General features: G+C 45.1%; 1 protein-coding gene across 2 annotated transcripts in view; it reads right to left on the bottom strand.

Annotated features, from left to right (window-relative positions):
- Positions 1-15,166, bottom strand: part of LOC310744410 (urea transporter 1-like) — a 33,641-nt gene extending 18,475 nt beyond the window's left edge. Inside the window, exons 1-4 of one of the 2 annotated variants that reach the window (XM_083575774.1) lie at positions 14,796-15,166; positions 8,894-9,026; positions 4,778-4,967; positions 3,424-3,552 (exon numbers count right to left, since the gene is read on the bottom strand). In XM_083575774.1, coding sequence (XP_083431900.1) covers positions 3,424-3,552; positions 4,778-4,967; positions 8,894-9,026; positions 14,796-14,942 — 599 coding nt within the window. In that variant the 5' untranslated portion in view covers positions 14,943-15,166. Of the gene's footprint in view, positions 1-3,423; positions 3,553-4,777; positions 4,968-8,893; positions 9,027-9,891; positions 10,105-14,795 lie in introns of those variants that run through there. The other variant, XM_083575773.1, reaches the window with a different exon arrangement.
- Between the last annotated feature and the right edge of the window lie 1,634 nt (positions 15,167-16,800).

Here is a 16,800-nt window from a genome sequence, read left to right as displayed (position 1 = left end):
TGGAATTCAACCACGTACAGGCAAATGCAGGTTGCACAATGAAAGTTGTTTAGGAGATCTTGCGAAACAAACCTGCTTCCCCATCCAAATTGGACTGTTTCGTGATAAGGAAAGCAATTAGAAAAATGTGCTGGAAAGTGAAGGTTGACAGTTGCTTGATGCAACTTTGAGGGCCCCTCCCCCTTACTGTTTTTTTTTGCCCCCATTCTTTCTTGGCATATGTTTGCATTTCCCCAGTCCATTTCTGAGCACCCCCCTTTTTTTTGCCCCACAGCTTTCTTTAGGAAACCAGCTCTTCCACACTGAATTACAGCAAAGGGCAATTAGGGTTTTCTGTGGATTGCCAAGAATGTTAAAGTATGTACATATATACATATATATATGTATGTACAGTGGTACCTTGGGTTAAGAACTTAATTCGTTCAGGAGGTCTGTTCTTAACCTGAAACTGTTCTTAACCTGAGGTACCACTTTAGCTAATGGGGACTCCCACTGCCGCCACACAATTTCTGTTCTCATCCTGAAGCAAAGTTCTTAACCCAAGGTACTATTTCTGGGTTAGCGGAGTCTGTAACCTGAAGCGTTTTTAACCTGAAGCGTCTGTAACCCGAGGTACCACTGTATAAGTTTTCAGTGAAAAATCTTCAATGAAAGAAAAGAAATATGAAAGATGTGAATAATATGAAAAGAAAGAAAGAAAGAGGGAAAATAACCAACACAATAGAATAGAGTACACAATAGAGGACATAAGTGATGCAAATAATCCAATAAATGTAAAATTATTATTAACAAGACATTACGCTTCTTATGAATGGATTCCAAACATTGTTGCATTTATCCATACGATAAAGGTAAAGGTGAAGGACCCCTGGACAATCAAGTCCAGTCAAAGGCGACTATGGGGTTGTGGCGCTCATCTCGCTTTCAGGGCAAGAAAGCCAGCGTTTGTCCACAGAGAGCTTTCTGGGTCATGTGGCCAGCAAGACTAAACCACTTCTGGTGCAACAGAACACTGTGATGGAAATCAGAGCGCACGGAAATGCCGTTTACTTTCCCGCTGCAGTGGTACCAATCTACTCTCATTGGTGTGCTTTCAAACTGCTAAGATGGCAGGAGCTGGGACAGAGCAACTGGAGCTCACCCCATCACGGGGATTTGAACCACCGACATTCTGATCAGCAAGCCCAAAAAGCTCAGTGGTTTAGACCACAGCACCACCCGCGTCTCTTATCCATACACTATCTGCATCTAAAAGAGTGGGTTTTGCAGGGAAAGTGGCAGGGAAGAAAAAAGTGCTTGCACACGGACTGGAAAAGCATGAACCAGTGGCTAGAAAGTGAGGAGGAAATTTGGTGTGGATGAGCCCTTTGTCGAATCTCCCCGCAAACAGATCAGAATGAGTGCTCAGCAGAGAGCAAAAGTGCTCCCCCTTTGGAAACAGATTGGAATGCATGATCAGTCACTGGTTTTTTTTGTCCTCAGAGCCAAAGGGAGAAGTTTTATCACGTTGGCATTTTTGTTTTGTTTTATTTTGTTTTGGCGTTACTGGCTCATATTTCTCAAAGTGATACACAATACACAATACGCAGCATGGAATGTAACCTTCCTGTTGAATGAATCTCATGCGATAAACTTGTTTCGGTTCAGTGTTCAGTTTATATGAAGGGAGGGAAAATGTTTTTGAAATGAATGGAAAGAAAGGAACCAGTTAGTGGGAGTTTGTAGAACTATGTCAATGAAAAATCACAAAACAAAACAACAAAAAGAAACTTGAGATAATTTCTGGTTTAGCAGGCACACAGGGTGTAGTGAAGTACAGTGGTACCTCAGTTTAAGAACAGTCCGGTTTAAAAATGATTCTGTTTACAAACTGCAGAACCGGAAATAGTGTCCCAGTTTGAGAACTTTACTTTGGTCTAAGAACGGGATCCGAACGGTGGAAGGGCACCGGCGGCAGAAGGCCTCATTAGGGAAAGCGTGCCTCAGTTTAATAACAATTTTGGTTTAAGAACGGACTTCCAGAACGGTTTAAGTTCATAAACAGAGGCACCACTATGGTTAGAATATTGGACAAGGCCTGTAAAACCCAGACTCAATTACCCACTTAGGATGAAACCACATAATACATTAGCTCTGCATGTGTGCCTTTAAGTGAAGGATTTTGTGTGTTTTTTTAAGACACCCACACCAAATATCAACATGAGTGCGTTGTCATCTGCTGTTTATGCAAAAACCCATTGTGAGCTTAATTAATGGTATAACGAAAGTTTGGGAGCTGGCCTTCTGGGTCATAGTTGCTTCTCTTAAAGGAGCCGGTTCTTCTTGGCATTCCTCTGTCTCGAGAGATAATGTGTGTGTGCCTCTGAAGGTGAACTCAAACCGCTGGAGGATTGCAGCACTTGCTGCGATTGCAAAGACTGGTAATTCACAACTGCTACCTCCTGCATTGCTTTTTGCTGCATTAACAGATTCCAAGTGACTTCCCTGGGGCGCAAGCCTGGGCAGTGTGTGTCCTGGGATGCCCAGATGACAAGAGCCCCTTCTCAGCCTCACTGATGTGGACCAAAAGAAAGCAGAGCAATATGTTTGGCGCCAGTCTGGCTGCAGGAGTTGAGGATGGAGGCATACAAGGAGCCACCCAACAGTCCAAGGGAATCAACTATGGATTTGTGTAGGGTTTACTCCTTAGTACAGTGGAACCTGGGGTTGCGAACGTGATCCTTGTGGGAGACAGGTTCGCAACCTGCAGCGCCGTGTCTGCGCATGCATGGGTCGCAATTTGGCGCTTCTGTGCGTGCGCAAAGTGTGATTTAGTGTCTCTGCACATGCGCGAGCGCCGAAACCCGGAAGTAACCCGTTCCAGTACTTCTGGGTTTGGCGCGGTGCACAACCCGAAAACGCATAACCTGAAGTGTCTGTAACCCAAGGTACCACTGTATTTTCTTCTCCCGAAGATGTCCCGAAAGGCCAGATATTTAGTTGATCATGCATACATTAGGAGGTGGGGAGAATCTGAATTGGGACCTTAATGGGGGGTATGATAGCTTCTATGCTTCCAGGAAGGAAGGAAGGAAGGAAGGAAGGAAGGAAGGAAGGAAGGAAGGAAGGAAGGAAAACCAATTCTCCCCCACCAACATGCTGCCAATTCAGATATTGGATTCCAGCACCCAGCACCCAATATCTGAATTCCGGAACCCATCAGCTGCAGCCAACATGGTCCATGCTTAGGGCTGAAAGGATCTGTAATCCAGCTATATCTGGAGAGCACCAGATTGGCTACCCTTGTTGTATAATATAAATGCACCTTATGGCCTGACGGTGAGAGGAGAACAAAGTGGACAGCGGGCAAAGTGGAGAAGCACACACACACACACACACACACACACACACACAAAATGCCCACTTGGAACCCAAAATACTTACCACGTCATGGACATGAGAGCAACAGGAAGCAGAAGCCACCAGTAATATTCGCCCTTGTCGGAAAACACAGCCATGAGCATTCCTACCAGCACGCCATTGTAGCCGTAGAGTCCTGCAGCAATGGCTGACCTGCGTGAGGAGCAAAAGAGGTCAGAAATGCTTACAACTGTATTGTAACAGTCGCTGCTGAAGCTGAGGGTCTGAGGAGCAGTCTTGATGACTGCAGAAGATATTTGCCTCTGCCCCAGGCTGTGACCAAGAGTGATAACGGACAATGTCTACCCTTGCCTAATGGTTGAGGGTCTCTGGAGGTTGCTGGCAAGGAAGGGATGATTCCTGACCACATCCTCTGAAATATACACAGAGTTGAGTGTTGATTTCATGCTCTTTATTTCAGCTCATGGTAAACAGTGAGTGAGTGTGTTTTCCCTCAAAACCTCTGGCTATATTTACATTATTTGAACAACGCATGATTGGCTGATTCAACTCCCCTCCTGGAGCCTGACTGGTCTGCTCCTGCAGAAGATCAGGTTGCTGATTCACTTCCTCCTGGAGCCAGATTGGACGGCTCGTGCAGACCAATCAGGTTGCTGCCTTCTAGGACCCTACCTGCCTATTGTTCTAGAATCCAAGCTCAGTAAAAAGGTAAAGGGACCCCTGACCATTAGTTCCATTCGTGGCCGACTATGGGGTTGCGGTGCTCATCTTGCTTTACTGGCCGAGGGAGCTGGTGTACAGCTTCCGGGTCATGTGGCCAGCATGACTAAGCCACTTCTGGCGAACCAGAGCAGCGCACGGAAACGCCGTTTACCTTCCCACCAGAGCAGTACCTATTTATCTACTTGCATTTTGACGTGCTTTCGAACTGCTAGGTTGGCAGGACCAAGCTCAGTACATAACACTTATTATTCCCCTCCACTGAACAGTATAATTCTGCTCACAGAACTTCAGCTTTCTGTGTCCAAAATTTCAGTCTAATGTATTGCAGAACATAGGATATTTGTGGAGTTGTCAATAAGCCCAGTAGCCTAATAATAATAATAATAATAATAATAATAATAATAATAATAATACTAATAATTTCTATATCGCCCTTCACCTGAGGATCACAGGACTGTTTACAACATAAACACACACACACACACACACACACACACAAAACACACACACCATAATAACAAATAAAAACAAAAACACCCCCAGTTTAAGAGGCCGCAGATTATTTAATTGGCCAAAGGCTTGGGAGAAGAGGAATGCTTTTGCCTGGTGCCTAAAGATATGTATATATAAGCATGTAAAACAAGAAAAGAGAAGGGATTTGAGGCATGAAAGAATAATTCAGGGGCAAACCTACCTCTCCTGGCACAGGATCAGTGCTGTTAATGTTGAGACAATGACTCCAGTGCAACATGTCAGTGTGATCCAAGGGCTCTGGACGAGGAATCCGGCTAACATGAGCAGACCACTCAGCGGGTTGCTGACAAACATCACCTGAGAGATGCCACGCAGGACCCAGTCGACAAACTGAAACACCAGAGGCTTATCTGAAAGAGAATGTCCCCATTGGGCCAAAGATTTTGGGTATAGTATACAGTTAAAAGACTGGGAAAAACTGTGGAAAGAAGGATTAAAATTTAGTGCATGCAATGCTTTGAAAGAAAATGTGATGAAAATGATGTATAGGTGGTATATCACCCCTGCGAAATTAGCTAAAATCTATAAAACAAGTAATAAATGCTGGAAATGTAAAGAAAAGGAAGGAACTTTCTATCACATGTGGTGGGAATGTAAAAAAGTGAAAAACTTCTGGGAAATATATAATGAGATGAAATAAATGTTGAAGCATACATTTATTAAGAAACCAGGAGCATTTTTACTTGGCATTGTAGGAGATGATATTAACAGACAGGGTTGTAAGTTGTTTTTATATGCAATGATGGCAGCAAGAATGTTATTGGCACAAAAATGGAAGCAAGAAGAATTACCGATGAAAGATGAATGGCGGATGAAATTCTATGTAGAATTGAATAAATTAACAGGAAGGATTCGAAACCTCTGGGACCACAGATTCGTAGAAGACTGGAGTAAATATATGAACTATTTGAAAAGTAATGAACAGATTACGCTAGTAGGACTGCAAGAAGTTCTGTAAGGAGGACTATTTGAAATATTGCAAGAAAGACTATGAGGAGAATTATTAGTTAATGATAATTAAGAGTAATAGAGAAATTAAGACATGCAGAACAAGTGATAAAGAATGGAAAATCATCAGAGGTGTTGACGGAAGTCTAAAATATTGTATAAGATAAGAAGTTATGTTAAATGAATGTTGGAAATGATATGTAAAAAAACCAATAAAAATGTATATATATATAAAAAGAGAATGTCGTCATTGGAGCACCTAAGTGCAAAAAACAGATGGTGCCTGAAAACATGGCTAAAGGCTCACACACAAGATGACGAGGGAGGGGTCCAAAGGGAGGGGCAGAAGAAGATAAGAAGAGCCTTTGCTGGATCAGGCCAAGGGCCCATCTAGACCAGCCTCTTGTTCTCGCAGTGGCCACCCAGATGTATCTCAAACAGGGCCCTAGAACAAGAAGACCCTCAGACCCTAATAGTTTCCCTATTTTCCAGGGACAGTCCCAGATTTACAGAAGCCATCACGGTTTCTGATTTGTTCCTGGAATGTCCTGCTTTTCCTTAGGATGTCCCTATTTTAATCAGAGAAATGTTGGAGGGTATGGAGTTATCCAACCTCTGAAGCCAAGGAGATAACTAACTATACAACCTTTGGAAGGCAGTCCTGTATAGGGAAGTTGTTTATGTTTAATGTTTTATTATGTTTTTATATATGTTGGAAGCTCCCCAGAGTGGCTGGGGCAACCCAGTCATATGGGCAGAATATTATTATTATTATTTATTATTTTGCTTATCGGCTTATCGAGACTAACAGAAGAGATTGTAAAGGAAAAATAGAAATTATATGAACAAGATATGATGTGGAAACACCAAGATAAGACTGGATAGAATTATGAATTTTGTTTGGACTGATTGGGACTGATTTGGACATTAACGCAGTAATAAGAAGATGATCTGAATCCCCCTTTGGATCTTGAAGTATGGGTTCCCCCAACAAAATTTAAAAATTTGGCTTTGTAATTTGGAATTTATGTGATGTGATTTAATTTGATGTGATTGGCCAGTTAATAAAAATTATTTTTTTAAAAAGAAAGAATATTATTATTATTATTACAGTGGTACCTCGGGTTACAGACGCTTCAGGTTACAGACTCTGCTAACCCAGAAATAGTACCTTGGGTTAAGAACTTTGCTTCAGGATGAGAACAGAAATCGTGCTCTGGTGGTGCTGCAGCAGCAGGAGGCCCCATTAGCTAAAGTGGTGCTTCAGGTTAAGAACAGTTTCAGGTTAAGAACGGACCTCCGGAACAAATTAAGTACTTAACCTGAGGTACCACTGTATTATTATTATTATTGAATAGGATGTTCCTATTTTCATTGGAGAAATGTTGGAGTGTATGCACCCTCCCCTCTTTCAGTTTCCAACAACTGGAAGCATTGATAGCCCTATGTTCCATGAATTTATCCAAACCTCTTTCAAAGCCATCCAAGGCACATGACACACTAAGTTTGCTGATGCAAACAAGGGCTGGGCCTGGATAAATGACCACCTGGGAATGCTGTGTACACTGCCTTGACCATCTCTGGAGGAAAAGCAAAAAACCTCACAAACCAAGTCAATGTAACAAGATCAATAGCAAGCACAGCAATGTGCACTGGCCATGCTTCTCTGCTGAGCAAAAGGGCTGCATCGCACAGCCCTTGTGGAAGAGCTGTAGCTAAGCAGAAGCATATCTGCTGTGCATGCAGAAGGTCCCAGATTCATTCCCCATCATATCCATGTGGGTCGGGAGAGAACGCTGCCTGAAATTCTGGAGAGCAACTGCTGCCAATCATTGTAAAAAGGTAAAGCTAAGGTAAAGGACCCCTGGACACTTAAGTCCAGTCCAAGGCAACTATGGGGTTGTGGTGCTCATCTCGCTTTCAGGCTGAGGGAGCCAGCATTTGTCTACAGACAGCTTTCTGGGTCATGTAGCCAGCAGGACTAAACCGCTTCTGGCGCAATGGAACACCGTGACGGAAACCAGAGCACATGGAAACGCTGTTTACCTTCCCGCCACAGTGGTACCTATTTATCTACTTGCATTGGTGTGCTCTCAAACTGCTAGGTTGGCAGGAGCTGGGACAGAGCAATGGGAGCTCACCCTGTCGCGGGGATTCGAACCGCCAACCTTCTGATCAGCAAGCCCAAGAGGCTCAGTGGTTTAGACCACAGCGCCACCCGCAATGCTGAGCTAGATGAACCCACAGTTTGATCTATGTTTCCGCAGGACATTTTATTAGGTGCACTCACTGGATCCTGAATACTTAGCAAGCATTGGGCAAGTATTTAAACACTCACTGACCATGCACTGTCAAAATGCACAAAGAGGCAGATTTTGGGGCGCAACTTGTAGCACACTCCAGTAGGTCTGTTACCGTTGTTTGAAAGTTTATAGTCTGGGACAGTTTCCAAAGCACATATTCCCAGCAGCATCTGGTAGGGCCCTTACCACTGACAGAGTTGTAAAATATGACACACGTTTATTATTGTTTATAAAAAAATAAAATAAACCACACCGTTTTGCAATTGGGGAGTTGACTGAGCAGCGCGTGAACTGATGGCAGAGTTCATGCCGGAGATAAAAAACCCAGCTTATTTATGTTGCTTACATCTAAGATGGCAGATGGCGTGAGTGTGTCCCTGCCAGCTTGTGCTGGGATTGCGACACACCCGCTCCATGTGCATAACTTAAAACTTCGTGTTGGAATTTGGGCAAGATAAACCGATGGTCTGGGAGCAGGGTGGCGGAGTGGATCTCAAACAAAGGAAACTTAGGAACAAAGGAATAAACATATCGTGATATGTGCATGGGGGAAAAGAGAGGACAACACCAGACCTAGCAGGACAGGTCCAGGATTGTGGGAGGCCCTCAGTGCAGAGTGACCAGGGATGTTTTGAACCTGAGGCTCCTGGCCGCTGAGCTCTGCTGCCTTACTTCCTGTTCCCACCCACTGCTTCCTCTGCAAAACTACTAAACTGAGCTTCGTGGTTTGATGGAACCACCTAGACTGCAACACAGGACTAGAATGGACCATTGGTCTAATCCAGCAGGCACCCTCCATATTATGTTCTTCTTGGACTCAGGAAACGTGTCCTGAGTCCCAGTGGTGAGAGATAATGAATGTTTTAGTCCATCATCTCCTGGAAAACAACAGGCTCCCCAGGATTGTGCTGTTCGTACAGGAGAAGCTTTGAAGATGAGCAGGCACTCAAGCAAAGGTCTCCAGGTCCAAAAGCAATGTTGCATCATTCTGGTTCTCATCGGTGCATCATCTGCTATGTGCTTACCTTTCAGCCAGTCTCCCAATGCCTTCATGTCCCCCATGATGTAGCTCAGGGCTTTGCAGATTTTCCCCGTCTGGGGTTGCATTTTGCTAGACTTTTCTCCGGCGTCTTCCATTTCCGTTGCGGTGTTCAGACCCTGCCAGGAACAAAAGCGACAATGCATAGGACTTCACACTGTGATCATGAATATCTCCCAAGTTGCTGTGATCCTCCTGTCAGAAGTCCAGGTTCCCAGAAGCTTAGCTAATTAAAAAGGAGGATTTGTTGCAAAAAAACCAAACAAACAGATAGCTCTGGACAACTCTAACAAAGCTTCTGACCGATATCGTTACTCAAGATGACCCTTCTAAAGAGTCCTTCTGGGATCTACAGAAGATATTGAACTTATGACTTTTACGTCTCTTGTTTTGCTTCCGGTCTAACAACCCTCCCATTTGCCGGCTTTTGGGACTGATTGGCTTGCTCCAACCTCTTCCTGTTCCAACAAACTATCTCTTTGCCTGTTTGTGCCTAACTGATCTTCTGGAGAGCTTTGGCTGTGTTCCAGCCCACTCTCAGCCCGCTCTTGGCAACTGGCATTCCAGTGCCCATGGGAGTTGCACTGGCCCCTGGGCACTGTTCTGCCTGCTGCAGATCTAACTCTCTCTGTTCTGCAGCAGGCTGTAGAGTTTCACTAGGAGCTGGCTCATTCCTGACACCTCCTTTTCCATATTAGGACTAGAAGCAATTCAGAGAAAAGCTGGCCGGGGAGAAGCAGCTGGTCCAAAGGTACTCCTGTGAAATCCACAGGGACAGCCAACATCATGCCCTCCCAAGTCCCATCAGCCCCAGCCAGCAAGGCCAATGACCAGCAATGACAGGAGTCATGGTCCAACTAATTCTGCCGGAACATGAAAAACAAAAGGGGTCCAGGAATAATCAGATCCACCCAGTAGGCCTTCCACCAAGCTGACCTCTGAACCTGATGCTGTAGATGCTGGCCATGTTCAAAGTATGCCTACCTGGCCTTGCAGCCTCTCCAGTAGTGGCATGCTTTGAGAGGGGTCGTGGGCATAAGCTGGGCAGCGCTGGCTCTTAAATTCAGAGTCATAAGGCTTGTGTCCATCTGGGGATGTGTTTGTTGGGACTAGAATGGCGGAGTGCCCGGAAATGTCGGCGAGAGAACATCCATCCATCTCTCCCTAGCGTGGCATGTGTGATAAAGGGCAGGGAGAAGGAAGTCAGTAAATGAACCCATTCTCTGCCTTGGCAAGAAGTTTATTGTTTTATAGGCACCTGGTCGGGTGCCCTCATTCTGCTCTTGTTTGATCATATCTCTCGTGACTACTGTGCTGGCCTTCGTTGAATGAGACGCACAATGCAGGTGGAATGTCATCTTTTGTTGGTCTCTCTTCCGCAAGTGGAGGTTTTGCATTTCCAACACAACTGCTGAAAGGCTCTCTGCTGTAGTGGTTGGTGGGACAACGGTGCTTACCTGACTTCTGGCAGCAGAGTCCCTGCTGCTTTTTGGGAGCAAGAGTGGAAGGAGCAAGGCAGTAGGGAGGTCAGTGCTGTGCAATTGTGCTGGCAGAGTGTTCCTGCTGGTGCGTTTCCACAGCATCAATGTCACCACCACCTTGCCCCTCTCACTTCCCTCTGGTAAACAGCAGAGACTCCACAGCCAGGAGGTTAGGTAAGTGCTGTCATCCTACCCCACCATCCGCTACTGTTTCTCCTGAATTTTTGTGTACGGAGCCCCTGGTCGTTTGATGGACTATTGACCCATACACCACTAATCTGCTGCCGCCAACCAGGTTCTCCCCGGTGAAACACTTAGTCCCAGTCGGGTTCTCAAGTTAACAACGAAGATTGTAGTTTACTGCAAACACAACTACAGTGGGACCTCGGGTTGCATACACTTCAGGTTACAGACACTTCAGGTTACAGACTCTGCTAACCCAGAAATAGTACCTCAGGTTAAGAACAATTTCAGGTTAAGAACAGACCTCTGGAACAAATTAAGTACTTAACCTCAGGTACCACTGTAAAATTTGAATGCATTCAAAATGCTGTTCCCTTTACCCTCTTATTCTTATTTTATCCTGTCTCTAACTCACTCTAACTCTTCTGCCTCCCTTCACACAAGAACCAACTGCACTTTCTTATTCTCACAAATGTTCTTAGGGGGAAATGCCTTCACAGAAAATCCAGCACTTCTCTTTCTGTTCGCTGAAAAGCAGAAATGATCAGAGGGAAACCCAACATGTGCAGAGTGCCTTTCCCCCAAGCCTTGAACAGAAACTAGTAACCACTTGCAGAGTCGAGACAGAGGACTGAGAACGTGCTTTTGGAAAAAACGTGGTGTACAGATTGTGCTTTGCAGTTTACATAGGTATTCTTTGCTGCTAAGGTTAGGACTACATTTTCACCTGGGTAAGGGAACTTTCTTTCTTTGCTTGCGATGTGTGTTGACTGACTCAATGGAGCTGTTTGGTTTACACAAGAGCAAAGTTTACATTTGTTCGCTCCTCTTTTCTCTTTTCGGCACTCTGGTATTTTGAACTGTGCCCCCCTCCCACTGAGGCTCTCAGGTCCCCTCACCCCCTTAAGTGCCCACAGGACTGAAATGTTGGAAAGGCTCTAGTGAGAACAAAGGGGTTACTACAGCACAGAGCTGTAGCAACTCTCTAGAAGCCTGTAGCTTTATTATTGCACTGGTTCTGACAGATTGACAAAAAGCAATAAAAAAAAAAGAGTTTCACATGCAGTTGTAAAGATACGGCGAAATAATATTATGCAGGAGGAAAGTCCTTGCTACTTCTCAGATCACAGGCCTGATTCGGACAGGATCTCCTTGTTTTGAGCACAGAATTGTAAATTGAACCCAATCCCCCCGATGCAAGGCAGAATCACCCCAAGATTATCTCGCTCATCAGGCCACACAGTTAGGAGTCACAGGCAGCAGTTATGAGTTACCAGCCTCTGCAGCTACAGCAGGTGCTGTGATTCTCCAATGGTTTGATTTCACCCTGAGAGGCACACTCCATTGTCTCTCAAGACAGATGGATGCCAACAACTTGGGAGTGGGGGCTGAAGTACATTCTGAAGGCAGGAGTGCAAAATTCAGCAATGTTTCCCTTGACTTATTGGGCTAGCAACCCCCTATTCTGTTTTATTATTTTATTTTATTTACACGCTGCTTTTCAGACACACAGCAACATGAAATCTCAAGGCTTAAAAACAACAACACAGAACAAGAACCAAATGGAGGGGTGCCGATTTCTTCTCCGGGAAGGCTGCTCTGAATTGCAGTGTAACATCAATCCTGGAGTACTAAAAACAGTGTCAAGAAGCTGTGTCTGTTGTGTGTGTGTGTTGTTGTTGTTTCATTTTGCATTCTGGCATTCAAAATTCACCTTGAGCCCCAAACAATGAGCAGGAAATGCCTAATTTGCTTCCCGAATCTGAAATTTCCTTTCCGAGTGAGATGGTTAGTGAGAGTTGGGTTTTATAACCCGTTATGGAAGTGAGAGCTGGACCATACAGAAGGCTGATCGCCGAAGAATTGATGCTTTTGAGTTATGGTGCTGGAGGAGACTCTGGAGGGTCCCATGGACTGCAAGAAGATCAAACCTATTCATTCTGAAGGAAATCAGCCCTGAGTGCTCACTGGAAGGACAGATCCTGAAGCTGAGGCTCCAATACTTTGGCCACCTCATGAGAAGAGAAGACTCCCTGGAAAAGACCCTGATGCTGGGAAAGATGGAGGGCACAAGGAGAAGGGGACGACAGAGGACGAGATGGTTGGACAGTGTTCTCGAAGCTACCAGCATGCGTTTGACCAAACTGCAGGAGGCAGTGGAAGACAGGAGTGCCTGGTGTGCTCTGGTCCATGGGGTCACGAAGAGTCGGACACGACTAAATGACTAAACAACAACAACAAATCTAGGGTTGTGGAGAACGGCAAATTGCTGCACTTGATGCACTTGATGCAAATTGCTGCACTTGATGCAGAAAAATGTCTTGAGCTCACCCTGGTTCGAGTCAAGCTGTTGAACTCATCATCTATCAAGAATGCCCATTTCTGGGAAGCAGATCTCTGAACTATCTCTGTATGAATTACCGTATTTTTCGCTCTATAAGACCACAAGACGCACCTAGTTTTTGGAGGAGGAAAACAAGAAAAAAAATATATTCTGAATCTCAGAAGCCAGAACAGCAAGAGAGATCGCTGTGCAGTGAAAGCAGCAATCCCTCTTGCTGCTCTGGCTTCTGGGACAGCTGCGCAGCCTGCATTCGCTCCATAAGACGCACACACATTTCCCCTTACTTTTTAGGAGGGGAAAAAGTGAGTCTTATGGAGCAAAAAATAGGGTATGTTCCTCATGGATTTGCTGCTTTTAATCTTCTAGTAGGGAGCTGCTTAAGTAGCTAGATGCCCAGAGGGCACAAACCAACACCAGTCTGCTGATGTCCATTAAACATCTATCCCACCAGCCCAAGAAATTTGACGATTAGTTCCACACCTCTTGACAAGTCAATAATCCGTTTCTGCTACTAGGATGAACTGTCCCAATTTTGCCAGCACGAATGTCTTCGAAACAAGCAAACTGCCCATCGGTTAGGATTAAGCATGAATAAAAAGCACAAGGTGGTTCAGCTTCCAGAGACTTGTCTTAATTTCAAAGTACTGTATTTGCTGTCTGTTCCTGCCTCTTATCTCTTCCTGCTGGTTGTAGTTTGTCGGAGACGCTTTTAACAGACAGCAAGAAGCCAGATAAGCAAGATGCGCAGAGTCAGCCAGAACATGTTTACTCAGAAACAGATCCCACTGAGCTCAATGGGGGTTTACTCCCAAGTCAGTGCGCCTAGGATTGCAGTCACAGTCAGTCTGATGGTGGGGCACCGTAAAGCAACAAAAACACCTGCCACAAATGTTTGGTGTAGAATTAGGAATAGTTTACAGTGCAAGCCTATATGCATATGCTTGAAATTTAGTTTTACGCAGAGTAGACCCATTTAAATTAGTGGAGCTAACTTCATTATGTTCATTCAATTCAACGAGTGCTCTGAGTAAAGTTTGCAACCAATTGAGTTTAATGGGCCTTACTGCTAGGTAAGGATGTGTGAATCTTTCAGTTCTGGTTTCTCATTTTTCCAAACTTGCATCCAGTTCTCCACATTTCCATGGCAATTCGTAATTTTTTAAAAAGTCGTCATGAAAATTCATTAGTGTTTCTGTTCAAATTTCTGCATGCACATTTTTTTGCCGGCTAATTCCCTTCAAGTACACATTTTTGCAAAGCAATTTCCCCATTTGCAATACATTATTGCATGCTATTTTCACTAATCAATGCCTGATTAGGCATACCTTGCCCTAGCACATGCATTTGGGTAAACGCTGCATTGCAAAATTCAGAGAAGGGCAGATCTCGGAGGACAGCTCCGTTTTGCTTCTCACCTTGTTTCGGAAAATGCAAAGCATATTGAATTTCACCACAATCTCTACTGCCAAGTAAGTGGGCATATAGAGTTGCAGCCTGAGCCTGCCCTGGCGCATCTTAACTCATGTGTCCCACTGAATGACTGCCTAACTATGTGCATCCTTAGGAGTTGCACAGTTGCATTCTAGCTCAATTTATTTCCTTCTGGATTGTTAAAAAAGAAAAAAAAACCTTTCCTAGCAAGGTGTGTAGAATCAGATACTTCAGAGAGCCCCAAATCAGGTAAGTGCACTGTAGGGTGACGAGATGCGGGGGGAAAAGGGGGGGATTACTACAGCAAACGTACACCTGTTGAAATCCCCCCTTTGGAATCCAACTGCTTAAAAAGTGCAGGGATCCTATTCTCTTCTGCATCTGACCAGGCCAGCCACCCTAGCACTCCCACACTGCCTTAAACAAGCAAAGAAGTCATCTCATCTTACCTTGAGCAGCTGCCTGGCCAGGAAGTCTCCTTCTCTGGCAAGTTTTATCGCTTTGCAGAGAGCGTGCAGAGACAGCGATAGTGGGAGGGTGCCTGCACTGCATTGCTTTATATAGCCCACAGCAACTCCAAGCACACCATAAGTCATCCTGGCAGCCTTTCTCTGCCCATTCCACACATACACCTGGCTCTCTCCCAGGTGGTTTTAGGAGGAGAGCTTTTTGCCTTCTTCCCCTCCTCTTGGGGTTTTGACCAAGTCGCTTGGAACGACAAAGCATGCATCCCATTTTCTTCTTGATGTTTCCTTGCTCTCCCCTGTCTTTCCCCCCTCTGTGCACCTACTTTTCTCTCCAGCAATGGAAGATTCAAATACACACACACACATTTTCGCTCTCTCTCTGGGAGAGCTAAGTACATGTTTTCTTTCAGGGAGGGCTTAAAAGTGCAAAACTGTGCCTGGATCGCACCTGCTAGATTTCTTTGAGTGGAAGGAACAAAATTTGCCGTGCCACATAATGGGGGAGAGACCAAGGAGGGTGGCCAGCCCTTTAATATTACAGTGGTACCTCGGGTTACAGACGCTTCAGGTTACAGACTCTGCTAACCCAGAAATAGTACCTCGGGCTAAGAACTTTGCTTCAGGATGAGAACAGAAATCGCGCGGCGGCAGTGGGAGGCCCCATTAGCTAAAGTGGTACCTCAGGCTAAGAACAGTTTCAGGTTAAGAACGGACCTCCAGAACGAATTAAGTTCTTAACCCAAGGTACCACTGTATTTGAAACTCCTGCCCTGGAAGGCAGGACTCGAACCAATGGCTTCAGGTTACAAGAAATGAGATTCCGACTTCAGATCAGGAAAAACTTTCTGACTGTAAGAGCTGTTTGACAATGGAATGGTCTCCCTCTGCAGGTTGTAGACTCTTCTCCTTCCTTGTAGGTTTTTAAGCAGAGGCTGGATAGCCATCTGTCATGGATGCTTGAGCTGAGTTTCCTGCATTGCAGGGGTTGGACTAGATGACCCTTGGTGTCCCTTCTACAATTCTACGATTTATCAAACAAGGCATTGTCTTCCAAGACAAGTGCATGTACAGATGTTAAGTCTTGCATGGCGCCACAGTGGGGAAACTGTGGCTCTCTGGTTGTGGCTGAAGTATACAGTTCCCATCACCCCTGGCTATTGGCCATGCTGGCTGGGGCAAATGGGAGTTGTAGTTCACTGGCGTTTGGAGGACTGCAGGATATGCATTCCTGCTATATAGCCCATCGGGGGCAGACTGCTGGTCTTCCACTAGGCAGAATTTCCTCCATAGATACGTCTTCCCCGTGCTGTCATCTTTTGGGTGTGTTCCACTATGGCAGGGGTCAGCAAACTCTTTCAGCAGGGGGCTGGTCCACTGTCCCTCAGACCTTGTGGGGGGCCGGACTATATTTTGAAAAAAATATATGAACGAATTCCTATGCCCGACAAATCACCCAGAGATGCATTTTCAATAAAAGCACACATACTACTCATGTAAAAACACCCTGATTCCCAAGCTGGATATAGAAGGCGATTGGGCTGGATCCGGCCCCTGGGCCTTAGTTTGCTTACCCATGCACTATAGTGCCAAGTATAAGGTTACCAGATTTTTTTTAATGAATCTGGGGACACTTTTCAACTTCAATGGATTTTGTATGGGGACTGATTTGTAAATCTGGGGACTGTCCCCAGGAAATGGGGACATCTGGTAACTTTAGCCAAGTAGACCAACGAGGCATGTTATGTCACAGAGAGCTTGTTAATCCTCTTTACGGCAGACAGTAAATTCTTTCGTCTCCCCAGCTCTGTAATTCTCGCTGTCCTTTCCTGTAAAACTTCCTTTTCTGTAAAACAAATGACCTATATTTGATGCGGGGAGGCCTACCATGGGGAGAGGCAATGCTGATGGGATTGCCGGCGACCGATTTGTGCGAGTCCAATTGACGCGCAATGGCTGATATGCAGGTTCTTTTGAACCTGGAAGAGGA

Source organism: Podarcis filfolensis (assembly GCF_964270895.1).
Source record: "Podarcis filfolensis genome assembly, chromosome: 11".
Classification (NCBI taxonomy): Eukaryota; Metazoa; Chordata; class Lepidosauria; order Squamata; family Lacertidae; genus Podarcis; species Podarcis filfolensis.
Note: the sequence above shows the minus strand (reverse complement) of the source record. Positions and strands in the feature narration are given on the sequence as shown.